Source organism: Hyperolius riggenbachi, chromosome 1, assembly GCF_040937935.1.
Source record: "Hyperolius riggenbachi isolate aHypRig1 chromosome 1, aHypRig1.pri, whole genome shotgun sequence".
Lineage (NCBI taxonomy): Eukaryota > Metazoa > Chordata > Amphibia > Anura > Hyperoliidae > Hyperolius > Hyperolius riggenbachi.
Window position 1 is genome coordinate 21,520,770 of NC_090646.1, and position 18,925 is coordinate 21,539,694.

At 45.8% G+C, this 18,925-nt stretch overlaps 1 protein-coding gene across 3 annotated transcripts in view; it reads right to left on the minus strand.

Moving 5' to 3' along the window:
• ADISSP (adipose secreted signaling protein) overlaps positions 1-18,925 on the minus strand; it is a 159,918-nt gene that overhangs the window by 72,518 nt on the left and 68,475 nt on the right. For all 3 annotated transcript variants that reach the window (XM_068274068.1, XM_068274054.1, XM_068274063.1), the window contains exon 3: positions 17,547-17,692. In XM_068274068.1, coding sequence (XP_068130169.1) covers positions 17,547-17,692 — 146 coding nt within the window. The remainder of the gene's footprint in view (positions 1-17,546; positions 17,693-18,925) is intronic.

Genomic DNA, 18,925 nt, shown 5'->3' on the forward strand with positions numbered 1-18,925 from the left:
TCGGATCATTTTATTGTATCGTGTGTGGCCACCTTAATGGTGATCATTCAATGCCAATCTAGCCGATCGGAAAAACTGTTTTAAAAACGAGTTGTGATAAGAAGTACAGATTGGTTCCATGATATAGTCAAAATCAACCCGTACTTTGTGTATCTGGCTGTCAGCTTTGGTCTTAAAGAGAATCTGTACTCTAAAATTCTTACAATAAAAAGCATACCATTCTATTCATTATGTTCTCCTGGGCCCCTCTGTGCTGTTTCTGCCACTCTCTGCTGCAATCCTGGCTTGTAATTGCCAGTTTTAGGCAGTGTTTACAAACAAAAAAAGACATAGCTGCTAACCAGAATGTGATAGGCTCAGAGGAGCTCAGTGTGCGACTCATACAGAGCCTGGAGGGGGCGTGGAGAGGGTGTGTATAGCTTCTGCCTATAACAGCAGACACTCAGAAAATAACGCAGGCAAATCGCCTAGCAGTAATCGCAAGCACTGGCGATAATTGCTGTGAACTGGTCTTCATAAAGCTCCATTGTTGTAGCGCTTTGCCGATTGCTGGCTCCTAGGGGCTGTGAGGTCGGAGTTGAGTCGGAGCAATTTTGTGTACCTGGAGTTGGATGATTTTTGCACCAACTCCACACCCCTGCTAGCGGGCCCAGGCCTTACAGTTGCTCACCGCCAGAGATGGCCAATTCGATTTTAATAATTCCGGTTTTGGTGCCCAAATCCAGGCTGCATGTTGTCAAATCCGCTATCTGATGGTTTTGATGTCTCAGTTTAATGTTGAATACGGTTTAGATGAAGTGGCCACGCCTCCTAGTTGACCAACCTTACCAACCTGCTTCCAGTCTACATATCTAGCTCTTCTACATAAATTCTGCCGTAATGCAAGGCTGCTGGGAAGTGTAGTTTCCTGCTTTTGGGCGTCACATGGTCATGCCTGATTGACCCGCCCATACAGCTTAATCTGGAGAGAATAAGCAGCAAGCTGTAGAACATTTTCAAGCACATTTTGTCCATGAGTGCAGTATTCTCCCCAGCACCTTGCCTCTGTACCCAGCTCACATATACCGGTTACTGTAGAATATGTCTGGCAGCTGTTGCACGTTTTGTTCAGGTTGCCGGTCGTCTTTTGTGCTGTATGTAAATGTAGAGTAAGTTAGTTTTTAGAAATCACAGCTGACTGCGGATTGTGACGGAAATGTCGTATTTAATGACACTAAATTGCTGAGTGACTTGTGTTGCCGGGAAAGGTTATATCCATTTTCTGGTGACAATGTGACTTTATCACAAACGCCTGCAGGGGGCAGGTTTACTGTAATCTGTATCTGCATGCTGCGGCGGCCGTTATCGTGACCACTTACTGGAGATTAGGGCGGCCATTTATCGGATTGCATGGATCAGTTTCCAGCACTTGATTAGCAATCGGCGAGGTTTCAGAATCATCCTGGCAATTCTCAAGTCTACGCGATTTAACCGCTCTCTAGACAAACTGGAAACTGCTCGGTTGATAAAGTTGTGTTGCAAGAATGCGCACAGCATTGCGTACAGTGCAACTGAGGCCTCAATGTGTTTAGACACTAAGGCTATGTTCACATTATAAACCGCCAGCGCCATTTCAAGCGCCCAGCAATTTTTAAAATCACCTTTCCCTACGCTCTCCAATCGCTTTTGCAGAGCAATTTTTTTTTATTTTTTTTTTGCACTTCCTGACTCAAGTCAGTCAGGAATTGAACTCGTTTACGCAGAAAAGAGCTTTTCAAGTGCTTTGCCATTTCCCTATACCTTCCATTATAGCCAAATTGCCCCAAAAACAATACAGGCAGCACTTTTGTAAGTAGATCGGAATGGAACCGCTCAGATGTGAACACTCTCATAGGGAATCATTGCACAAGCACTTTCAGGGCGATACTGAAAATCGCCGGCGTTTAAAAAAAAAAAGTAAAAAACAAGCCCTAAGGGAGTGCTCAGGCAAGTGGGGTCTTCCTGTGTGTGGGTGAACCTTATCCCGAACATTGGAAATATTTAGCTCACAAACTTGGTCGCTGAATGACTGTGTCCAGGTTACAAATAGTGGGCGGAGACAAATACAAATTTCACTGGGAAAATGTAAACTGCATTCTTACACTGTTAATGGCAGGGTTCTCAAACTTTGCCCAGAGGGTCACTGGGTGACTGGGATGAATATTCACCTATTTTCAAGGGGAATATTTACATTGCTGCCATTCTTGCACTGTTAATGGCACAAGCCTCAAACCTGCTACAGTTGGTCATTGGGTGACTGGGGTTCAAATGCTAGAGAAGGGCGGAGCCACAAACAGCCAATCTGATTTGTTTTATTTCTATGGGAATATACAAATGATTGATGCCAAGGACCCCAAAGCTCACAAACTTGGTCATTTAGTGTTTGTGCGTTAGGGTTAGAAAGTGGGCGGAGCCAACACCAGTCAAATACATACCCGGGCAACGCCGGGTCATCAGTTGGTGGAGACAAATACAAATTTCACTGAGTATTCAGAAAAGTGGGTGGAGCCTACAAAAGCCAATTAAAATTCACCTATTGATTTTCAAAGGGAATATGTAATTGCTGCCACTCTTGCACGGTTAATGGCACAAGCCTTAAAACTGGTACAGTTGGTCATTGGGTGACTGGGGTTCACATTCAGAAAAGGGGGTGGAGCCGCATACAGCCAATCAGATTTGCTTCATTTCAATGCAAATTATTGATGCCAAAGACGGCAAAGCTCACAAACTTGGTCAGTGAGTAATTGTGTGTTCGGGTTAGGAAAAATGGGAGGAGCCAACACCTGCCAAATACATAACCGGGCAACGCCGGGCAATCAGCTAGTGATTAAATAAAAATTTCCAGATTTGAATCAAGTGAAGCCAAAAAGCCTACTTATAGCCTATTAACACATTAGCAGCATCAAGAGAAGCTGAGACAAAAACTCATACTAGATTTATACATACCTGGGGCTTCCTCCAGCCCCAGCCGCCTGGATCACTTCCACGCCGCCGTCCTCCGCAGCCTCTATCGCCGGTAACAGGTCCCGTCACTTCGGCAAGTCGATGCAAGCGCAGTGCGCTCCCTCCATACTGCGCAGACACATGCGTAAAGCAGGCACCAGCGAGACGGAGGGAGCCCCTGCGGATACGTACAACTGGCCGCGTCCAGCGGAAGTGACGGGACCCGGTACCGGCGATAGAGGCAGCGGAAGACTGAGGCGTGGGAGCGATCCGGGCGGATGGGGCTGGATGAAGCCCCAGGTATGTATAAAATCTATTATGAGTTTTCGTCTCTGGTTCTCTTTCAAAAGAGTTGTCTCGTTTGAGATGTGTGCTGCTTTTGGCCTCAGTTTGTAGAACTCGTCGTGCTGTAAATTCTTGGAATGCTTTGATCTCTCTCTACTACAGGGGTGTCAAACTCAAAAAGTCAGAGGGCTGAAAATAAAAACTTGGACCAAGTCGAGGGCCGCCAAAAACCAAACAGAAACGGTCAAAAACTGAAAGGACTAGACAGCTTTTTTTGTATGAACCAAGCATCAGGTTACAATTTGGGGCCAAGTGCTGTACAGATGAGTTGCTAGCCTACAGGCTTGCCTACAAAGGTGTAGCATACAACGAGTGGCTTTGAGTGGTTCAATAACAGGCTTAGGCGATATGGTAATCCAGATCACTCAGTGATGCATCTGGACTACTGTACCTGCACTAAATTCTCAGTATAGGCTGCCCCAAACCGCCTTGGCCAAGAAGCCTCTAGCGCAGGGGTAGGGAACCTATGGCTCGGGAAGCCAGATGTGTCTCTTGATAGCTACATCTAGCTTACATATAAATCAGTAGGGGTTGATTCCCTAAGCTACACTGCTCAAGGAAAGCAGCTTAATTTAGCAGCGCAAATAACATTTTCAAAGCAGGCAAACACTACTAATTTACTTGCGCTACCCCAAAACAAACAGCTGCTCTCCAAGTGCCACTCTGGCCCGTGTCAGGTCCAGTGACTTTGTAGGACGAGATTCCTGCACTTTGATTGGCCCAATAGGCTGCCGTCCCTTGTCAGGCAGAATATTAGGCCAAAGTGCGCGGATCTCGTCCTACAAAGTAAAGTAAAACCCAAGTCAGCTAGCTAATTGTACAAGCTGTTAGTCGGTATTTCTCCTGTCTGGCTCTCGGAGAAATTGCTGATGTTGCTGAACCCCAACAAAAGCTGCAGATGTGTCTGACACTTTCGTTGACTGGCGGATCAACTGTATACACATCACCATGGCAACAGGGATGCGAGTCCTCTGATGCGCATGCACAAGTTTGAAACAATGTATGGCTCTCAGAATCAGAATCAATTTATTTTCGCCAAGTAAGTTTACACCTACAAGGAATTTGTCTTGGCAGTTGCTTAACAAACACAAACAAAAACAATACAAGGACAGACAGTATGTATATTACAAGTCAAGTATGTAAGTATAGTGGCAGTAAGCAAGGTGAGAAATGAGAATTGTTCATTTACAGTTCTGTGCTGATTACTCTGAAGTCCTAGCAGCTCTAGCGTGGTTCAGCATTAAGTATGGCTACCGCTTGAGGAAAAAAGCTGTTCCTGTGTCTAGAGGTTTTGGTAGCGATTGACCAGAATCTTACTCCTGAAGGCATGCGCTGGAAGATGGAGTGAGCTGGGTGAGAGGGGTCAGAGGCAATTGTGGTTGCTCTCTTTCTGCACCTGCTAGCGTAAAGATCCTGCAGGGAAGGGAAGCTACAGCCAATTATCCTTTCCGCTGTTCGGATGATGCGCTGCAGCCTCCCCTTTTCTAATGCTGAGCAGGAGCCGAACCATACAGTCATAGATGATGTCATGGTGGATTCAATGATTGCAGTGTAGAACTGCACCATTAAATTTTTAGCTAGGCCAAACGTTCTCAGCTGCCGCAGATGGTACATCCTCTGCTGTGCTTTCTTGACAATAGTGGCAGTGTTGTCCCATTTTAGGTTGTTTGAGATTGTGGACCCAAGAAACTTGGTTATTGTGGATCCATTTATGATTAAGGGGAGATGCTGGGGGGGGGGGGAAGATCTAAATTCTATTATCATCTCCATGGTTTTGAGAGCATTTAGCTCTAAGTTGTTGCTGCTGCACCAGGAGGAAAGCTGTCCCACTACATGCCTGTATGCAGACTCGTCCCCGTTTTGTACGAGACCAACTACTGTAGTGTCATCTGCAAACTTCAGAACCTTAAAGAGACTCCGTAACAAAAATGTCATCCTGTTTTTTATCATCCTACAAGTTCCAAAAGCTATTCTAATGTGTTCTGGCTTACTGCAGCACTTTGTACTATCACAGTCTCTGTAATAAATCAATGTATCTTTCCCTTGTCAGACTTGTCAGCCTGTGTCTGGAAGGCTGCCAAGTTCTTCAGTGTTGTGGTTCTGCTATGCACTCCCCCCTCAGGGAGGAAAGAAACACACAAATGATCTCTTGAGATTCAAAAGGAAAGCTGTATACAGCCTGCTTGTGTATGGTTGTATTTTCTATGTGTGGACATACTTTACATCAACCTACTTCCTGTTTTGGTGGCCATTTTGTTTGTTTATAAACAAAAACTTTTTAAATCTGTTTTTAACCACTTTTAATGCGGCGGGGAGCGGCGAAATTGTGACAGAGGGGAATAGGAGATGTCCCCTAACGCACTGGTATGTTTACTTTTGTGCGATTTTAACAATACAGATTCTCTTTAAGGGCCCATTCACACTTGTGCGTTTTCAGAGCGATTTCAGCTTTGCTGAAAATCGCTAGCGATTTGAAAAGCGTGTGCACAATGAAAGTGTATGGAAGTGTTCTCATCTAAGCGTTTAGCGATTTGCTGAAATGCAAACGCGCTGCAAGCAGCGATTCTGGAGCGATTAGCGATTCAATAAAAGTATTTGAATTGAACTAGAAATCGCAAAACGCTAATCACTGGAAAAACGCTCACTATACAGTGAAAAATAGCTAGGAAAAAAAAGCTAGAAAAAAGCATTTGAGTTAGCGTTTTGCGATTTCTAGTGTGAATGGGCCCTTACAGATGGATCTGTGGAGATGCAGTCATTGGTGTACAGTAAATAGAGCAGTGGGGAAAGCACACAGCCCTGGGGTGCACCAGTACTGACTGTGACTGACAGTCAGAGAGCTTGATGTGTGTTTCCCAAGTCTAACATGCTGTCTCCTGTCTGTTAAGAAATTGGTTATCCATTTGCAGATAGATTCAGGTGTGTGTAGCTGGGAATTACATTTTAAAATATGTGGCGTTCATGGCTCTCTCAGCCAAAAAGGTTCCTGATCCCTGGTCTAGCGTGTGTACGGGACACGGAATACACAGTATTGTGCAGTAATACATCACCGAGGATGCGGTAATGGAAACAGAGCCAGGAACTGTTACATCTCATCTCTCAGGATAACAGAAATTGCCGTCTATCTTTTGGGATGACTCACGCCGGTGGAAGATGAGAAGACAACGTTCTATCGGATAAAAGACCTGCTTGATAATGTTTGCTTTCCTCCCGCTGCTCTGAGCATGAACTGAAAAATAGTGTTTGCAGTAAACAAAGGCCTTGCTGGTTTCCTCCCATCACCTCCGCGCAGCACACAGTGTTACTTTCAACGTGTTGCTCACGGCACCTAAAAATAACCATTCGGCCGGAGCAGAAAAGCCATCAGTGCTGGCGGGCGATCGATAAAACCAGAGAAAATGGGAGTTTAATAGGGCTGAATGGCCATGTGGCTGCACTCCGAGTGCTGGAAGCTAATGCAGTGTCTATAATAAGATCATCAGCTCCGTGCATGGCCTGGCGTCACATGACAGGAAGGGGCAATGGGGTGCACAGGAGACCGGAGCAAACACTCACACCTTTGGTTTTGTGTATGTTTGCTAAAAGATAAGCAACAGCATAACATTCATAACATTCAAAGAAAAATGTTTGTTACAGCTGATACAAATCCTGCAAAACATCTGCAGTGGGTCTACTTACTTCTTTCATGTGAGCAGAGAAAGGGTTAACATCCTCTTTTTACAAATTAGTTCAGGTGCACTTTAAACTGGTGGATTAAAGGACAACTGAAGCAAGTGAGATATGGCGGCTGTCATATTTATTTCCTTTTAAGCAATACCAGTTGCCCGGCAGCCCTGCTGATCCTCTGCCTCTAATACTTTTAGCCACAGCCCCTGAACAAGCATGCAGCAGATTAGGCATTTGACATTGTCAGATTTGACAAGATTAGCTGCATGCTTGTTTCCGGTGTGATTCAGACACTTCTGCAACCAAATAGACCAGCAGAGCTGCCAGGCAACTGGGATTGTATAAAAGGAAATAAATATGGCAGCCTTCATATCCATCTCACTTCAGTTGTCCTTTAAATGTTTTGCCCAAAAGGTCAAGGCTGTGACCTCTTACTAGAGGGAAAGCCTAATGAAACAGAGATACAGAGGTGCTTGGCCCAGCTACAGACCTGCACTGTACCTACGCCTACCTATTGCCTGATGAAGCGAGGTCATACCTGCGAAACGCGTTGCATTTCCCCCTGGAGGATGTAAATACATTTGTTCTGCTAAACTTGGTTGGCATATCTGGTGTGTGTTTGGAGGAGGCAAGTCCACCACTGTCAACACAAATTTTTAACTTTTTAGACCTTCTTCTGGCGCCTCTGTATCCCTGTTACATTGTTCTAAGTCCACCCTTGGTGGAGGGGTGTCATTCCCTTTCCTCCTGATCTATGGAGAGCGACTTCTTAATCCTGAGTGGGGTCAGGTCTAATCTCCCCACCTGTCTATACAGCGGTTGCCTTTGAGGTACTCCTGCTTTGTGAGTATATTTGTATTTCCTCTACCAGCTTCATCCCATATTACCAGTACATACTACACTAGATTTGGCTCTTGGTGTCCATATCTTTATAGAGGAAAAGCCTGTTCCTTCCCACTTCCTTCTCCAGCCCCCTCATGGACTCCTAGAAGTTTATGGGTGCGCTCCAACCCAATCAGGAACGTGCTGCAGCACAGGGGCGAGGCGTAGGCGGTTTTTGGGAGGACCCCAGCGCAGGAGCACCCCCCAGTGGAGGGCAAGCAAAGTGGCAATCTCCAGTGGCTTCCCTCTACAGAAGGGGCATTTTGTTTGCTACAGGTACACTTTAGAGTAATTGCACACAATCGGCCTGTGTCACGGGGTGTCCCCGGAGACTGACAACTAATCCATCGGTTATCAGTAAGTGGCCATATCTCAACCATGACCAAACGCTTTAAAAAGTGCAGAGAAAACCCACTCCAGTGACCTCACAGGCTGGAGGGGAGGTGGGGAGGAGCTCTGGCAAACATCAGGATTTACAATATAAAGAAGCATTTTTCTTGTAATATTTTGCAAAAACAAACATTTTACCATATTTTTTTAAACGGACCCCGAGAGGTAACTGAAACCAAAAAAATTTGAATACTGTGCAAAAGCACATTTATGTCCGTAATGCAACTAAAAGGTACAACAGAGTAACCAAGCAGCTTGGGGTGACCCAAACCACTAGGAATGTATAGGGGGATAAAAGGGACCAAAAAGCCCTCCTACGAATAAGCAATGCCTGGTGAAATTTGCCTTCTTAATACAGAAGGAAATTTGCAATAATTCATCTATAAGTGAACATTTATGGTTACCCACAATGCACCACTAGTGAATATGCAAATTATCTCTTCATGCCCCTGTAAGCCAGGCAAGCATCCAGAACCGCTGGTGTATAGCAAGCCTATAGCTTTTGTGGCTGTGTAAAATGTAAAGCTATAGGCTTGCTATACACCAGCGGTTCTGGACGCTTGTCAGGCTTACAGGGGCGGAAAGAGATCATTTGCATATTCAGTAGTGGTGCATTGTGGGTAACCATACATGTTCACTTATAGATGAATTATTGCAAATTTCCTTCTGTATTAAGAAGGCAAACTACACGAAGCTCAACTAAAAGGTGAAATTAATATATGAAATAGACTCATTCCATGCAAAGCAAGATACGTCAAGCCTTTGTTATAATCAGGGCTGTGGAGCCGGGGCAATTTTGGGCACCCAGAGTTGGAGTTGGAGTCGTTGATTTCATAAACTGAGGAGTCAGAGTCGGGAGTCGGATTATTTTTGTACAAAATCCACAGCCCTGTTAAGTATTAGACTAAGGAGTCGGGGCCATTTTGGGTACCCGGAGTCGGAGCCATGGTTTAATAAACTGAGGAGTCGGAGTTGGAAGATTTTTGTACTGACTCTACAGCCCTGGTTATAATGTTGCCGATTATGGCTTACAGCTTATGAGAACCCCAATATCACAACCTCAGCCTATTAGAATATTGTGAAAAGGTTCAATAGTCTCGGCTCAAAGTGTCAGACTCTAATCAGCTGCTTCATCCAAATCACCTGAAAAGGGTTCCTATTTCATAGATTACTGCCACCTTTTGCGTTGAATTGCTGAAATAAATGGACTTTTGAACAATATTCAAATTTTGCAAGTTTCACCTGAATATGGAGGCTGCCATATTTATTTCCTTTTAAACAATACCAGTTACCTGGCTATCCTGCTGATCTATTTGGCTGCTAGCAACTGGTATGGTTTAAAATTAAATAACTATGTCAACCTCCTTATCCCACTCACTTTAGGATCCCCTGGATACTTAAAGGGGAACTGAAGAGAGAGGTATATGGAGGCTGCCATGTTTATTTCCTTTTAAGCAATACCAGTTGCCTGGCAGCCCTGCTGATCCTCTGCCTCTAATACTATTAGCCATAGCCCCTGAACAAGCATGCAGCAGATCAGGTGTTTCAGACTTTAAAGTCAGATGTGACAAGACTAGCCGCATGCTTGTTTCTGGTGTTATTCAGATACTACTGCTGAGAAATAGACCAGCAGGGCTGCCAGGCAACTGGTATTGATTAAAAGGAAATAAATATGGCAGCCTCCGTATACCTCTTACTTCAGTTCCCCTTTAAAGAGACTCTAACAAGAAAAACCTCCCCTGGTGGGTACTCACCTTGGGTGGGGGAAGTCTCCGGATCCTATTGAGGCTTCCCCCGTCCTCCTCGGTCCCACAGCGGCAGCGATGTAAATATTTACCTTTCTAGGCTCCAGCGCAAGCGCAGTATCCGCTCTTCTGACGGAGATAAGCGAAAATAGCCGATCTCCGTCGGGTCACTACTGAGCAGGCGCAAGTCTCCGGCGCCTGCGCAGTGGACCTGACGGAGATCGGCTATTACCGCCTGTCTCTGTCAGAAGAGCCGAAACAGCGCCCCCGCTGGAGCCTGGAAAGGTAAATATTGAACAGGCTGTCGGGTCTGTCAGGCCACTGTTCGGAGGGCTGCAGCGAGACCGCCGTGGGACACAGGACGATGGGGGAAGCCTCATTAGGATCCGGAGGCTCCCCCCTCCCAAGATGAGTACCCCCCAGGGGACGTTTTTCTTGTTACAGTGTCTCTTTAAGGCTATGTTTCCACTAGTCCGAAACACGGAAACGAATTTGCATGCAGATGCGAATTCGTACGCTTTTGTATGCAAAAACAATAAAATTTGCATATTTTGTAAGCATGCGATGCCTGTATGCTTTTACATACAAATACGCATGGAGAATTTGCATGGCGAAAATGCATGCGATTTTCCTATTACTGGCGAATCGCACACTAGCCTTGCGGTGTGAATTCTGATGGCTCTGCTGTGTAGTTTTCTGCACAGCGCAGATTTTAATGGAAACAGGCCCATTGGTTATGCAGAAAATGCATGCAGATTCACTCTACTGGAAACGGGCCCATTGGTTATGCAGAAAATGCATGCAGATTCGCTCTACTGGAAACAGGCCCATTGGTTATGCAGAAAATGCATGCAGATTCGCTCTACTGGAAACAGGCCCATTGGTTATGCAGAAAATGCATGCAGATTCGCTCTACTGGAAACGGGCCCATTGGTTATGCAGAAAATGCATGCAGATTCGCTCTACTGGAAACAGGCCCATTGGTTATGCAGAAAATGCATGCAGATTCGCTCTACTGGAAACGGGCCCATTGGTTATGCAGAAAATGCATGCAGATTCACTCTACTGGAAACGGGCCCATTGGTTATGCAGAAAATGCATGCAGATTCGCTCTACTGGAAACAGGCCCATTGGTTATGCAGAAAACGCATGCAGATTCACTCTACTGGAAACAGGCCCATTGGTTATGCAGAAAACGCATGCAGATTCACTCTACTGGAAACAGGCCCATTGGTTATGCAGAAAATGCATGCAGATTCGCTCTACTGGAAACAGGCCCATTGGTTATGCAGAAAATGCATGCAGATTCACTCTACTGGAAACGGGCCCATTGGTTATGCAGAAAATGCATGCAGATTCACTCTACTGGAAACAGGCCCATTGGTTATGCAGAAAATGCATGCAGATTCACTCTACTGGAAACGGGCCCATTGGTTATGCAGAAAATGCATGCAGATTCACTCTACTGGAAACAGGCCCATTGGTTATGCAGAAAATGCATGCAGATTCGCTCTACTGGAAACAGGCCCATTGGTTATGCAGAAAATGCATGCAGATTCACTCTACTGGAAACGGGCCCATTGGTTATGCAGAAAACGCATGCAGATTCACTCTACTGGAAACGGGCCCATTGGTTATGCAGAAAATGCATGCAGATTCACTCTACTGGAAACGGGCCCATTGGTTATGCAGAAAATGCATGCAGATTCACTCTACTGGAAACAGGCCCATTGGTTATGCAGAAAATGCATGCAGATTCACTCTACTGGAAACGGGCCCATTGGTTATGCAGAAAATGCATGCAGATTCACTCTACTGGAAACGGGCCCATTGGTTATGCAGAAAATGCATGCAGATTCACTCTACTGGAAACGGGCCCATTGGTTATGCAGAAAATGCATGCAGATTCACTCTACTGGAAACAGGCCCATTGGTTATGCAGAAAATGCATGCAGATTCACTCTACTGGAAACAGGCCCATTGGTTATGCAGAAAATGCATGCAGATTCGCTCTACTGGAAACAGGCCCATTGGTTATGCAGAAAATGCATGCAGATTCACTCTACTGGAAACAGGCCCATTGGTTATGCAGAAAATGCATGCAGATTCGCTCTACTGGAAACAGGCCCATTGGTTATGCAGAAAATGCATGCAGATTCACTCTACTGGAAACGGGCCCATTGGTTATGCAGAAAATGCATGCAGATTCGCTCTACTGGAAACAGGCCCATTGGTTATGCAGAAAATGCATGCAGATTCACTCTACTGGAAACAGGCCCATTGGTTATGCAGAAAATGCATGCAGATTCGCTCTACTGGAAACGGGCCCATTGGTTATGCAGAAAATGCATGCAGATTCACTCTACTGGAAACAGGCCCATTGGTTATGCAGAAAATGCATGCAGATTCGCTCTACTGGAAACAGGCCCATTGGTTATGCAGAAAATGCATGCAGATTCACTCTACTGGAAACGGGCCCATTGGTTATGCAGAAAATGCATGCAGATTCACTCTACTGGAAACGGGCCCATTGGTTATGCAGAAAATGCATGCAGATTCACTCTACTGGAAACAGGCCCATTGGTTATGCAGAAAATGCATGCAGATTCACTCTACTGGAAACGGGCCCATTGGTTATGCAGAAAATGCATGCAGATTCGCTCTACTGGAAACAGGCCCATTGGTTATGCAGAAAATGCATGCAGATTCGCTCTACTGGAAACGGGCCCATTGGTTATGCAGAAAATGCATGCAGATTCACTCTACTGGAAACGGGCCCATTGGTTATGCAGAAAATGCATGCAGATTCACTCTACTGGAAACGGGCCCATTGGTTATGCAGAAAATGCATGCAGATTCGCTCTACTGGAAACAGGCCCATTGGTTATGCAGAAAACGCATGCAGATTCACTCTACTGGAAACAGGCCCATTGGTTATGCAGAAAACGCATGCAGATTCACTCTACTGGAAACAGGCCCATTGGTTATGCAGAAAATGCATGCAGATTCGCTCTACTGGAAACAGGCCCATTGGTTATGCAGAAAATGCATGCAGATTCACTCTACTGGAAACGGGCCCATTGGTTATGCAGAAAATGCATGCAGATTCACTCTACTGGAAACAGGCCCATTGGTTATGCAGAAAACGCATGCAGATTCACTCTACTGGAAACAGGCCCATTGGTTATGCAGAAAACGCATGCAGATTCACTCTACTGGAAACAGGCCCATTGGTTATGCAGAAAATGCATGCAGATTCGCTCTACTGGAAACAGGCCCATTGGTTATGCAGAAAATGCATGCAGATTCACTCTACTGGAAACGGGCCCATTGGTTATGCAGAAAATGCATGCAGATTCACTCTACTGGAAACGGGCCCATTGGTTATGCAGAAAATGCATGCAGATTCACTCTACTGGAAACAGGCCCATTGGTTATGCAGAAAACGCATGCAGATTCACTCTACTGGAAACAGGCCCATTGGTTATGCAGAAAACGCATGCAGATTCACTCTACTGGAAACAGGCCCATTGGTTATGCAGAAAATGCATGCAGATTCGCTCTACTGGAAACAGGCCCATTGGTTATGCAGAAAATGCATGCAGATTCACTCTACTGGAAACGGGCCCATTGGTTATGCAGAAAATGCATGCAGATTCACTCTACTGGAAACAGGCCCATTGGTTATGCAGAAAATGCATGCAGATTCACTCTACTGGAAACGGGCCCATTGGTTATGCAGAAAATGCATGCAGATTCACTCTACTGGAAACAGGCCCATTGGTTATGCAGAAAATGCATGCAGATTCGCTCTACTGGAAACAGGCCCATTGGTTATGCAGAAAATGCATGCAGATTCACTCTACTGGAAACGGGCCCATTGGTTATGCAGAAAACGCATGCAGATTCACTCTACTGGAAACGGGCCCATTGGTTATGCAGAAAATGCATGCAGATTCACTCTACTGGAAACGGGCCCATTGGTTATGCAGAAAATGCATGCAGATTCACTCTACTGGAAACAGGCCCATTGGTTATGCAGAAAATGCATGCAGATTCACTCTACTGGAAACGGGCCCATTGGTTATGCAGAAAATGCATGCAGATTCACTCTACTGGAAACGGGCCCATTGGTTATGCAGAAAATGCATGCAGATTCACTCTACTGGAAACGGGCCCATTGGTTATGCAGAAAATGCATGCAGATTCACTCTACTGGAAACAGGCCCATTGGTTATGCAGAAAATGCATGCAGATTCACTCTACTGGAAACAGGCCCATTGGTTATGCAGAAAATGCATGCAGATTCGCTCTACTGGAAACAGGCCCATTGGTTATGCAGAAAATGCATGCAGATTCACTCTACTGGAAACAGGCCCATTGGTTATGCAGAAAATGCATGCAGATTCGCTCTACTGGAAACAGGCCCATTGGTTATGCAGAAAATGCATGCAGATTCACTCTACTGGAAACGGGCCCATTGGTTATGCAGAAAATGCATGCAGATTCGCTCTACTGGAAACAGGCCCATTGGTTATGCAGAAAATGCATGCAGATTCACTCTACTGGAAACAGGCCCATTGGTTATGCAGAAAATGCATGCAGATTCGCTCTACTGGAAACGGGCCCATTGGTTATGCAGAAAATGCATGCAGATTCACTCTACTGGAAACAGGCCCATTGGTTATGCAGAAAATGCATGCAGATTCGCTCTACTGGAAACAGGCCCATTGGTTATGCAGAAAATGCATGCAGATTCACTCTACTGGAAACGGGCCCATTGGTTATGCAGAAAATGCATGCAGATTCACTCTACTGGAAACGGGCCCATTGGTTATGCAGAAAATGCATGCAGATTCACTCTACTGGAAACAGGCCCATTGGTTATGCAGAAAATGCATGCAGATTCACTCTACTGGAAACGGGCCCATTGGTTATGCAGAAAATGCATGCAGATTCGCTCTACTGGAAACAGGCCCATTGGTTATGCAGAAAATGCATGCAGATTCGCTCTACTGGAAACGGGCCCATTGGTTATGCAGAAAATGCATGCAGATTCACTCTACTGGAAACGGGCCCATTGGTTATGCAGAAAATGCATGCAGATTCGCTCTACTGGAAACAGGCCCATTGGTTATGCAGAAAATGCATGCAGATTCGCTCTACTGGAAACGGGCCCATTGGCTTTGCGAATCTGCATGCAGAAAATGCAAACGGAAATGGGCCCTAAAGGACCACTATCAAGAAAAATTGGAAATTTTAAAATGCACAGAAACAGATAAAAAGTCGTTTCTTCCTGAGCAAAATTAGCTATAAATCACTTTTCTCCCATGTTGCTGTCACTTACAGTAGTTAGTAGAAATCTGAGGGAACTGACTGTTTTTTTGACTAGTCCATCTCCTCATGAGGGATTCTCAGTACTCCCTGGAAAGGAACTATATAAAGATGCAGCCCCCCCCCCCCCCCTTACCTGCTTTTGAGAATTTGAAAATATAGAAAACCCTGAAACCCCTCCCCCCTCCTGAAGAGATGGGCTAGTCCAAAGCCTGTCAGTTCTGTCACATTTCTACTACCTACTGTAAGTGACAGCAACATGAGAGAAGAGTAATGTATGGCTCATTTAACTCTGGGAGAAATAGACTTTTTATTTATGTGATTTAATGTATTTTACATTTTTCTGCCATAGTGTTCTTTTGATTTAAATTGTTATATTGAATGCGTAGAAAACATGCATGAATAGAAATAAATGGATGATATTATGAGTTTTGCTGCCGATCCCATACAGCAGAACTGTGCGGAATACTGTACATGATGCACGCACAGCAAGCCGAGAAGTAAATCTATACATGGAGTCTGCCAGTCGCTACACCCCGCTGTGCAGAAAACCACTGAGAAACCATCTAATCCAATTACGGTCAGCTACTTAGCGCCTCGAGTTCCCTGAGCTGACTCTGAGCACGGGAGAGCCGCTGATGTGGGGTAATACAGGGCAGCGGTGACAATTAGCGGCTGATGCATTCATGGCGATCTCAGGAGCAATTATCAGCAATAAAGCCTCCGATATCCAGCCGAATGCCTTCATAGCAAACCTGCGAAGACGGAACCACAAAAATACGTCTTAAAGTAGACAGTCCTGCGAGTGAACAGGCTGGCATAGTGTGAGACGGACTCCGTGGTGCACAGACATAAAACCCTCGCTGCCCGCACCCGGCACTTAAAGCGATACTCTGCTTATAAAAATTGTGATTCCCGCACTGTAGAGGATAAGGCATATTCCAAATATTGTTCCCTTAAGTTTTCATCTGCAGAAAAAGCCACATGCACAGCTCTACCTTCCTGCCAGCAAAATATTAATGAGCAGGTCTGATTTCCTATTAGTGCAGGTGTGATCATACGTCCAGAGCTGCAATGCATCCTGTTCTGTGCAGGTACACATGCAGGAAGAGGAGTGTTCCTGAGGCATTTGTAAACCGTATGGTTTCATGCTGGAGAGGAGGAAGTAGTATTTGAGTATTCAGGCCCTTTGAGAGATGCAAAGTGGGCTGCAATGGAACCACTATTTTTTAGTAAGGATACAATATAGCTCACTGACCACTGAACACACAACAAAAGTACTAAAAGCATAAAGGTACGTTATTGCAGATAAAAGCTAAATCTGTTAATCACAAATCACTGGTACACATCACCCAAAAACTCCACAATAAATAGACCTCTACGTGTCTGGGGGTCTTTGCTGATCACCCGCCTCACTCATATGTCCGTATCACAGGGAGGGGTGTAGCTATCCCACACACCTCTTAGGTACACATAATTCGGCCACAGGAACACCGGGGATACCAGCATGCTGTAAATATTGTTTGTTTTTGCACTGTACATTTATACACTTCCTGACAAAGCCCTTTGGGGTAAAACATGTAGAAGTTTGTGTCAGTGTATACGCCAGTATTTGCATTCTGGTATTCCTCCAGTATTAGTTTACGCAGCTTCCAATACAGGACATGTAAGTAATAAAGCACTGGGCATCGGGAGGTTGAACAACAACGATTGGGGGGGGGGGGGGGGGGGGCAGCGTCAGGCCTGCGAGTCTGCGCCACAACGCCGATTCTGGATCGATTTCAGTATGACATTGGCTACAGATCTCTATCAGATTTGATAAGAGAGACATCTGTCTCTTGGTCGATACATCGTCTGGTGTATGGGCACCTTAAAACTGATAAATCCACAACGAAAAGAAATATCTCAAACTCGCACGTAGCAGGGCGCCAGCTGTGACCTCACATCGCCCCTGCCGTGACCTCACGCACAGCTCCCGCCATGACCTCACGCAGAGCGCCAGTCGTGACCTCACGTACAGCGCCCCCGCCGTGACCCCACACACAGCGCCCCCACTGTGACCCCCCCACACACAGTGCCCCCGCCGTGACCCCCCACACACAGTGCCCCCGCCGTGACTCCCACACATAGCGCCCCCGCCGTGACCCCCACACACAGCCCTATCTGTGACCTTACGCAGAAAGCCAGCCATGACCTCACGCAGAGCGCCAGCAGTGACCTCACCTTTACTAGGAAGTTCCCGTCCGGCTCCTGCGAGACCATCACCACAGAATCGTGCAGCTTCTCGTCAAAGTGGACATGATTGTGGGCGGCCTCCTCCGGCGGCCCGGCAGCAAACCGCACCCCGGCGGCCTTTGGTTTTGCACCGGCTGGAAAACAGAGAACAGCAGAGCGGTAAGGCCTAGCTTTTTTTTTTTTAAATAAATTTTATAGAATTTTTACCAAATAAACACAACTACGAAAGAAAGATATGAACAACCCTAACCCAGCCCCAGCCAGTCCACAGGCATTCTGAGGTCACCCTTTACACACAACACGTACAATGTGCTGCTGCCCTACAGTGCACCGCTAGCCCTGCCGTAACATCCCGATCACAGCGCCGGTCATAGGCTTCTGTGCATCCATATCGGGGGTTACACCTGCATACAAGAGCATTCTGTGCTCGCACAATCCACAAAGGCTTAAACTACACAAGCGTTTCCTGTTCCTGGCTACAGTAGCGATTGAGGCGCGTGAACACATCCGCACATGTAGAGTAGCCACAACCACAGTTGTAGCTGGAGATCTTTCGGAGGGGCTAGCGGCCTGCTGGTGGGAAGCAGAACTGCAGCAAGGGACCAGATAGGAGCTGGAAGAAGCCCCCGGTAAGTAAAGCTTAACTTTTCTCTTTCAGCTCAGATGTCCTTTAAGGCGGACCTGAACTCAGAACTTCCTCTCTGCTCGAAAATGATAAACAACAGCATAATAACCTTTAAAGAAAAACATTTCTTTGTTACAGCTGATACAAATCCTGCAATAAATCTGCAGTGTGTCTATTTCCTGCTTTCATGGAAGCAAACATTAACATCCAGTGTTTACCATTAACTCTCTGCCATGGCAGTCAGCTGACACAGATGAGGGATCAATTTACACTTGTGATAAGTCACAGATGAGGGGGAATTAGACAGGCTGAACTCTCTAAATACATACCGGGTGCATGTCTCTCCGATTTCTTTCTGTCCTGTGCAGGAGTTCAGGTGCACTTTAAAGGAGAACTGTAGCGAGAGATATATGGAGGCTGCCATATTTATTTCCTTTTAAGCAATACCAGTTGCCTGGCTATCCTGCTGATCCTCTGCCTCTAATACTTTTAGCCATAGCCCCTGAACAAGCATGCAGCAGATCAGGTGTTTCTGACATTATTGTCAGATCTGACAAGATTAGCTGCATGCTTGTTTCTGGTGTGATTCTGCAGGCAGATAGCTCAGCAGGGCTGCCAGGCAACTGGTATTGCTTAAAAGGAAATAAATATGGCAGCCTCCATATCCCTCTCACTAGAGTTCTCCTTTGAGCATCTTATGCATCCACACATTCCTGTGGGTGGTCGGGTGTTAGTGGATGCA